The sequence below is a fragment of the Ptychodera flava genome, chromosome 15 (assembly GCF_041260155.1).
Source record: "Ptychodera flava strain L36383 chromosome 15, AS_Pfla_20210202, whole genome shotgun sequence".
Classification (NCBI taxonomy): Eukaryota; Metazoa; Hemichordata; class Enteropneusta; family Ptychoderidae; genus Ptychodera; species Ptychodera flava.
This window is the reverse complement of record NC_091942.1, coordinates 14,347,501-14,356,877: the sequence shown is the minus strand read 5'-3', so window position 1 is coordinate 14,356,877 and position 9,377 is coordinate 14,347,501. Positions and strand designations below refer to the sequence as shown.

At 36.0% G+C, this 9,377-nt stretch overlaps 1 protein-coding gene across 1 annotated transcript in view; it reads right to left on the bottom strand.

Annotated features, from left to right (window-relative positions):
* Positions 1–3,370: 3,370 nt before the first annotated feature.
* The window catches only part of LOC139151253 (alpha-L-fucosidase-like), a 10,666-nt gene continuing 4,659 nt past the window's right edge, over positions 3,371–9,377 (bottom strand). Inside the window, exons 6-8 of the mRNA XM_070723911.1 lie at positions 8,798–8,930; positions 8,061–8,231; positions 3,371–6,822 (exon numbers count right to left, since the gene is read on the bottom strand). Coding sequence (XP_070580012.1) covers positions 6,570–6,822; positions 8,061–8,231; positions 8,798–8,930 — 557 coding nt within the window. The 3' untranslated portion in view covers positions 3,371–6,569. The remainder of the gene's footprint in view (positions 6,823–8,060; positions 8,232–8,797; positions 8,931–9,377) is intronic.

The window sequence follows — 9,377 nt, the reverse complement described above, 5'->3', positions numbered from 1 at the left end:
TGGCACCATATTGTTACATGTAGCATTTCTGTGCCAGGGTTATTCATACCTTGAACCAATGGGCAAATTGTCACATAGTTGTGACTTGTGTGTGCGTCACAAGCATAGGACTGATGATTCTGTGTTGCAGATGAGACCCCATCTAGGGCTTGTTTTGACAACACTTCATACTTATAACAGCATCCATTCAGGCTATAAATTTGTTACCAAAGTTGCCATTCTCTTTGTCATTAAATTGCCTAGTGACAAAAAAAGAGGAAGTTGACATATTTTGTTGCACATGCAGTATGCACAGTGTGATTGAACTTGGGCTGTCTGCACGTTCAAAACTACGCAAGCAGTGTGTATGTCAAAACTTTCACAGAGCAATTACCTGGTAGATGGGCTGTATCCTAGTTTCTCATCTGTATGGCTGAGCCCACCCGGGTTTATGCGGTAATGAGGTGTGTGGGTGATGGATGTGTCCTGGATTTTATAGGGTTAAGAAGTAGATCACATTTGCTTCAGAATTAAAGTTTGGACAGCCAAGACAATATTTACACACACACTGATGATTTGGAAAAGAAATATGGAAGCCTATCACCAGAAACTATTGGACAAAAAGGTTAAAATGTCTCACATGGAAAGCAGTTTCTGATCATGTATAAACACCTGTGAATTTTCTGCTAGAATGCTAGCGTTCAATCTAGATTTAGATGAAGATACAGGTCAGTCGCCTTACACCTGGTCAAGTACGTCTGTCAAGTTGGCTTTAATACCAACAGCGGCAGGAAGATTTGACATGTAGTGTGACAGTTTTCTAGCATACGTGTTGAAAACGTCCATTACTAAAACCGCGCCAACAACTCAAAGAAGCCATAGAATATGCTAGCAGATCAGAATGGCCGGTGGTACTCTGTATAAAAATGTGGATATGAGGAAATGCATTGAGGGTTTTGTTCTACAAAGAGACATGCAGAAGCTGAGTAATTAAAGACTCTGGGTTTATTATCATGTCTATGACAGACCGTGCTGTCATTCCTCCCGTCAACCAGGTGAACAGCGATGAAGCCATGAAATTCCTGTGACAGGGCGTCTCTTCTGCGATATTAGTGTATCTGGGACACATTGCCTCTGGTGCAGAATCCAGAAATGTGTGATATTGAAAAAGGGGAAAGATGTTGACGGGTAATAGTACAGAACAGTGCCCTGACCCCATTAGCAATTGCCTCTACATAAAGCCATGGATATTTTTTTTTAATGCAACGACACCTTTTTGAAATCTGCCATCTTCATCAATCATCATTAACGCAGGAATGAATTGAGAGGGTCAACTATGGGTTAGACACTTTCGGTTCAGCACCAGCCGTTCAATCACCCGAGACATAGTGTCATGCTGCTACATCAATGATCAGGCTGCCTTCTCTTGGTTGTGAAAAAAAAAAATATTGGATTGTAATCTGTCATCCAGTCAAAAGCAGCTGCTGAGGATCAGAGCCAAATACTGCTGCATGCACAGCCTGCGTTTGTTGAATTCAATTTGTATGACTTCACTTTCTCAATCACAGTTTTCCATGCCATGCATGCAAATAGCTTTATGCAGATTAAGACAGTGTAGAGCGCGAGTTTTCATTATACTGCTTTTATAAGCTGTAGATATGGCAGGAAACATTCGCTTTCATCTGAGTTGGAAATTGTCATTTTCACCGTCTATCAAGATAAACCCATTCAAGTGTGTCAGTCTATACACCGAATGTACAGATTTGTCATGGTTACTCCATATACATCAGCAACAATGACACATATGAAAAGGGATTTTTGCCTTTATGTTAATTATGTCACTCAAAGTCCTATCTTATTGGCTAACTTAAATTTGATGTCCCATGTCACTTCTTGTTATAAATTACATCCTATTCTCTGTTGTGTATTGTAACTTTTGCCATCCTATAATTTTAGAGAAAATGTATCTCACGGGGGAATATTCACGATGCTCAAATGTTTTCAATATTTTTCCGGTCTACCACTTGTGTGAGCTCATTTTGAAGCTCTCAAAGTTTTCATCACCTTAGTTTTTGGACAATCAAAAATTTAACTTATCCCCAAAGTTAACACAGGGATGGTGGCCATTTTGAATTTCAATTGTCAGTAAATCTCAAGTAATTTGTTCCTGTAGTACATAAATTTGTGTAGTGATGCCGGCTTTTTATTTTCAATTTTGTAAAGAGAACAGTTGAAAGTATCCTTGAGGACAGTTTGAGCAAAAGTTTCAGTCTTTGACTTTCCAGGCGCATACATCCTTAATAAACCCAATATTACATCTTCACGTACCAATCAACATGATATCTTACAGTCTACAATATTGTAACTCTACATTTTGTCTGACACACAATCTCCCCAATATAGCTTTCTGAAAGTTCCTTCAGCTGTAACTAGTACCGGTAATGCATTTTCAATATTTTTTGCTCAATCTGTAAAATTCAGTTTGTTGTCCTATTAATCATGATGGAAAGCCTAGTGTCAAAGTCGCCAATTTGCCTGAATGTGAATAATATACCATTTTATTGTCAACAACAGGACCATAAAATTTGTTTCCTAATGAGAATTTTGCATAGTGTACAAAGTTCACCAATTTTGCAAGTCTTATGCACTCTAGTCACATACTTGTGCGGGGAATAGAAAAATTCCCTGAGAACAAAAATACTGGCAGTATTATTAAAAGTTACAGAGTATGCCCTTTACAATCTCACATTTATGATGCCTCTTCCAAGGAAGGCGATGCATCTTGTGGTCACTTCTGAAGCAATGCTACAGAAAAGTTCCATTTCAGTTCTCATAAAAAATACATGGTTGACTGACAGACTGCCATCCACAGTGTGTGGAGGCTGGGTGTGGAGGGACCATGGTTCAATGGAGTAGCCACGGAATGTATCTTGCTCCGACATAAATCACTACACTTGAATCATAAGATACCCGAGTCCTGCAGTGCAGGTTCACTGAAATGAAATACCAGACATAAAATGGTCGTCTTGCTGGTGCATCCATCTGGTATTGCATTCCTGCCTTCAATGGGCGGACATTCTGTGCATTCTGCTTCTGTAAAATCAGCACTAGAGGGCGCCATGCTAATTTATGAGAATGCGGCCACATTGAGCCAAGCGTGTACATGCTGATGCGTTGCATATTTTGTCATGTGAGATGATAGTGCATGGTTTGTTCAGCATTATGATGTACAATAAATCATCTAAATTTTGTCCTCGTTTAAAATATTGTCATTTACTAGTACATTGCAGGGGTAAAATAAGAATTGCTTGGTACCCATACTTTTTGCTCTGCATAATTGATGTACAAGATATGCCACTGACAAACAACATCACTGTTGAACTTCAAGATGACAACTTGGTGGAGAAGATTAACTTCCATATATTTACAAAATTCAGTTCATCTCATGTTACAGATGATGTCAGAAATTTGCAAAATAGGACAATATATTGAATATGTTTACAGTCAAAAGTCTGTAGACAAACATATCTCAGTTCTCAATTGAAAACCGTGATCAGCACAAATGGGTTATGTAGCCCTATAGTCAGGGGTAAATGTATTCATGCACCTGTTTCCCTTATAATTATTTGATCACATGCATGCACCTGTTTCCGAAAAACGTTCTATCGTTTGGAATTAATTGACACTCACCAATCCTTATTAATGAAAATTTCTATTGTTACATGGTCATGGCCATGAAATATGTTAATAAATAAAATGAGAGCAAAAAAAAATTATAATCATGCTAATTACAAACATTTGTGGTGTCAATGCGAACGATTATATTTACATTGAACAATGGCAACCCTGGAATGCACACATGGTACGGTTAATCGTTTCTAGGCTGCTGCCCATATCCAATTAACCCTTCGGTGTTGAAATTATGATATTTTTTATCAATTCAAATTTGTGTATACTGTCATAAATTGTTATGATTTCCAAATCTGACCAAAAGTACAAAATTTTACCAAATGGTGTGAAATATTTGATTCCTCCATCATGACGAGAACTTGTCAATGTTTAGAATGGGCCTAGAATTTTAAAGTTGCAGAAAAACTGAAACACACACAATTAGCAAGCATAATTCAAAAACCATTTTGTGTAATTTAGTTTCAACAAATGTCAGTGTTTACATGAGGAAATCGTCTTGACACTGAAAATTCTAATATTTAAGAACAGCTTCATATAAAAAAATTGTGACTCTATATGATCACCAGGCTATATTTTGTGTACTTTGGTAGAACTGGCATATTTATAAGTTGCATCTTTTTATGACCAGTGTGTTCCTTCCCATTTTTGCTTTTTTGTGTCGCATCTACCAGAAAGCAAAAGGTTTGATCGATTGATTGATTTCAAAGTATTCTGGACAGCTTTCAAAGCTTTTAAATTTTTCAAGGTTGCATGAGAAAACAAACTGGATACCTTTTAAGAGAAATATTCCTTTAAATTCAATGTAAAACAGCATTGGCCTGCATAGTAGGTATCTCATGTCAAGGAATATGTCTCTTCAACCAGCCATGTTACAGTTTGTTTCTTCATCAGAGATGTAAAACTGATGATGTCACTCTGTTTATCTCTGCTGTCAGTGATGCAGAGCTTAATAGATAGGAAGATTGTCTGTCATTGTCATTTGTCAACGTTTGGCCTCTTGTCTGAAACTGCTGGTCTGACTGCTTTGAAATTTTGCATGCACATTTCTTTGTGTGACCTTATTGAGATACGTTCAAATCACAGTGAAACTTGCATATTTGTATTTTTGAGACATTTTTTCCCATTTTTGGTAAAAAATCTTCTCTGAATTTGCTCGTCCAGTTGCTCTGAAATTAGATATGTGGGGTTTACTTCGGTAGAGTTTGTTTAAATTGTGGTGAAATTTGCATAATTGTTTTTTTTGGGGGCAACTTTCTTTGTTTTGGGGAAAAAGATCATCTTCTCTGAAACCACTCGTCCAATTGCTTTGAAATTGGGTATGCAGGTTTCTAAGGGTGCATATTTGTATTTTTTGGGGAATTTTTTCTGCTTTTGGTCAAAAAAACTTCCTCTTTGAAATCGCTATTGCAACTGATTTGAAACTTGATATTGAGGCCCCTTGAGCTTACTTCAGTCAGGTTTGTTCATATTGTGGTTAAATTTGCATATTTTTGTCATTTTTGGTCAAAAACATTTAAAACCCTTTTGTCTAATAGCTTAGATATTTGGTATTATCAGTTTAGAGGGATGATCAAAATGTGATATATTCAAATTATGATGACATCTGTCATTTTGTATTTTATGGGCAATTTTTGCCATTTTTTGTCAATATTTTTTTCTCAAAAACCCTTCATTTGATAGCTGTGATATTTAGTATCCAGGTTCCCGGGGATGATCTTTCTGTGATATATTGAAATTATGATGAAAACTGTAATTGTAATTCTTTGCAGTTATTTTTGCTATTTTTGGTCAGGCCATCCTGAAGTGAGCTATCAAAGATTTGTCACAAGTAGTTCTTCTCTACATAACACAGCGGAGCTCCATCGGCTCCTAGGTCACTTGTTTTAAAGATTTTAATCATTGTTTTATATTTTACATGGCTCTAACAAATGAAGATGCCAATTTTCTTCATCATGAGAGTTCAATCAAAATAATATTATTGAACTCATCATCAAAATAAACCTCAGAGTATAATGCAGACATATAGATAACTGTGACTCCTGGATTTTAGGGTTTTTTCCAGTTTTGGATGAGTAGCTGAAGAATGCCAATCATCAGAGTCGTTTGATGCTCCATCACTTTCTCAGCTCTTCATAGGAAAACGTTCATCAAATAGACCAAGGCCGCTAAAAAGATGACTGAGAAAAAGCCCCTTTCACTTTCATAACCTTAAAAACTATGTTGGTGGCGCTCGTCAAATTCTGCAACACAGAGTAAAACTTTCCCATGGTTCTCTTGTGCAAATGCTGTATGATGATTTCATGCTTTCCAATATTCCACTTGGTAGAGTTTCTAGATGCAGTTTTTGACTGCTTTTGTTAAGAATGCTCTACTAAAATGTACACCAGAACAAATACAAAATAAAATTTCTTGATAGCTTTGCCAATAAAAAGATTTAAAAGACCTATAAAGCATGCATGGCCTTAAATAAAGGTACCAAGGTCTCCCTTTGTTGGGATTTCAAAGTACATGACTAGTTAACTGTTTACGAAAAATGTAGCCTTACAAATCTCAGAAAAATGTTCAAATAGTTTTGAAATATCGGTGGATTCATGGAACTGTCTTATTTTCAATGAAATAAAGCCCTTTTGTCTTTTCAGGAAATATCCGATCAACGCTTTTTTGAAAGTCATTACTCAATGAGTTCCAACTACCCGATGGAAAAGTTTTGATATATCGAGGCACTTATTGAAAAACTGGTGAATATCAAAATGTTGACTACCGACTTACTGCCGTTATAAAAAAATAGTGCGATAAAATTGCGAACTTGAAAGTGCTGTTATCTGGAAAACAAAGTGTTGACAACCACAACGTATGCACAGCAATCTACTTATTGACCCTTGAACTCTATGGGTGTTACCTCATTTGACATTCAAAAGTTTAAGGACCCATGCCCACTGGCATGGCAACTCATCAATAGTTATAGTTGGCATGGTGATGTTGATGCCAGCTGGGGAACTCGGTTTCCATGACAATGGCTTGGAGTATCCCAACATTTCCACCTTGGTTGTCTCTGTGGTTACAGGTGCACCCAAGAACACATGGTTTGATGTTGGCCAATCCAGGACGATGGCGTAGACCGCAGTGCTGGCATTGGTGGGTTTGCTGGTGTACCTGTCAAATAAATGCTTTCATGTTAATAAAGCAGTGTTGTCATGGAGTCTGCTTCTCAGAATGAATGCCAGACCCCTTGCAGTGTCTACTCTTCATAGATTTGTTATATACAAACCTAACAAGTCGTACAACATAGTATTCCAGAATCTCTCAGATGTGTCAATATCCTAAAATTTTTGGCGTTCCAAAATGACAAAGAAGTCATTCTAGACTAACAAACAGTGATTGTTCAGAGGAACCGAGTTTTATGTTTGAATATAATTATGTTGTGGGTCATCAGGCTGATATTACATGGAGTTTATCAACATAAGTATGATAAAATTTTAAATAGTTTTGAGTCGAAAAATGTTATTCTAATATGAATGGTTTGAAATATGCTGACCTGAAATTGACAGTAATTAGGCTAGACTAAAGTTATATTGTGAAACAAACATTGGTTTCGACAAAATACTGTAAACATTTGTGTGCTCCTATTTGTGAAAGAGATGTGAATTATACAACAACTTAGGGATTTCATTGTGCTCATATTTCTTCCAAGAGTGTTTCACAGTCAGTGATGTCACCCACAATTCTCCTTGATCTGTACACACTGAGATCACTCATTGAACTGAAGCAAATTTCTTCTTTATCTAGAACAGTTTGGTCCATATTTCAAATTTCTGATCACAGCATTGTTTCGATGATCACATGTTTTTTATTTCCCACTTTGAATAATGAGAAGGTCAACCCTTTTTCCATTAAGGAGATAGCAATTTTGTAATTTTGTCAACAGATGTTTTTGACAGTCATTCACAATATTTTCAATGAAACTAGGGGAATAAGTTGCATCTGTGTTGTCAAAAGAAAGGATACTCACTCTTTTAATTGTCTAGAACAAAGGAAATTTACATGCATAATAGGTGGTACAATGTAATGAGACTATCTCGGTTGCTGACAGCTACAAACATTGGATTCTCATTCAATTTACTCTTGAATTTTTAACATAATAATTTGGAGCACATTTGGAACAAATACTCTTGAAATTAAATTCTGATTTTCAAATTGTTCAGAAATTAATAAAATTGCATAAACCTTTAGCAAACAATGTCTGAGTGCTCAAATCAAGGAGAATTGTGGGTAACCTGTTTCTGGGTGCAAACCCTTTGACCAGTAATTTTGTAAATAATAATATATTTAAACAAAAAAATTCATTTCATCAGCTGCAGGTGTTATAAAATGAATTAAATTCCTGTTCCTACCATATCCTAGAGGTCTTGGTGTCATTCTGATGCGTCCATGGCTTACTGGAGTATATAGCTTCTCCATTAACTTTCAACCAACTTCCCATCTGTCGGAGTCTTTCTTCAAACAAGGGTATGATGCGACCATCGTGAGTAGGACCGACATTCATCAGCAGGTTGCCACCACAACTGAAGGAAGCACGGTTAAATATAAGACATCTTAGAAACTAGAAAATTTTTTAGGTTTTTTTTTGAAAAACAAAAGAGCTTAAATGTCAATCTTAAATTTCACATCATAACTTTTTGTTGCTTTTAGATATTTCATGAATATCAAGCACGATGTATTGATCCTAAGTGTCCCTGTGTTAATTACCAATGTACCAGGTCTATTAACACAGAAAACATTATGCAAAGTCTTTGCTAGGTCACAAAGGAAAATCATTGTACAGTGCGCAAATATACAACGATACCCATCAGTGTATGGCATAGTCTGCCATTGAAAGATAAAGAGCTGACAGTGTCATTTGTCCTTGGGGTTTCATAATACACAAATATCCCAATAAAATTCACAATTCCAGTTGACACTTCTGAATGTTTTAAGTTAGTACTTGAGACACTGTTAAATTTCACTTGATATTCAAATAAAGTTTCAATTCAAATGGCCAATTCATGATTTAAAGTACGATATATCTGAACATTTTTTTAATCCGCCCTAGCACATAAATCTTTGTCTAGACTTAGAAGTGTTTATTTACCTAACTGTTTCTGCCATCAACTCTGTCAATTCCTCCATGTCAAGATAGTTTGAGAGTTGAACGTTCCGACGGTAACCCCACGACCCTGTGTCAATTGTCATGCAATTTTCCCATTTGTGTTTCTGCAAGACACCTGTTGGCAATGGTTGAGAAGAATTGTTTGTTTTTTTCAAAATTGAGATTAGGTTGAGTATTGCAGGTAATATATTGCGTTAAGACTTACTATGAAAGTAAAATTGTCTTTTTGCCACATCTTATCAACATACTATTTTATGAAATTCAAAAATGAAAGACTTAAACTTTTGCTCAAACTTTCCACAAGCAAACTTTCAACCATTCTATTTCATAATCAAGAATAAAACTCACGGTCATTGTACAAAAAAAATGGTATTAGAGAAACAAATTAAACATTATTTATCAATATTTTAAATACAAAATGGCTGCCATCCCTGTGTTATCACCATGGAGAAAATTAAAATTTCTGATTATCACAAAACTAAGCCCATGAAAACTTTTACTCTGTAAGCTTCAAAACGCGCGTCCACAAGTGATTGGCCAAAATAATATGGTAAAAACTTTG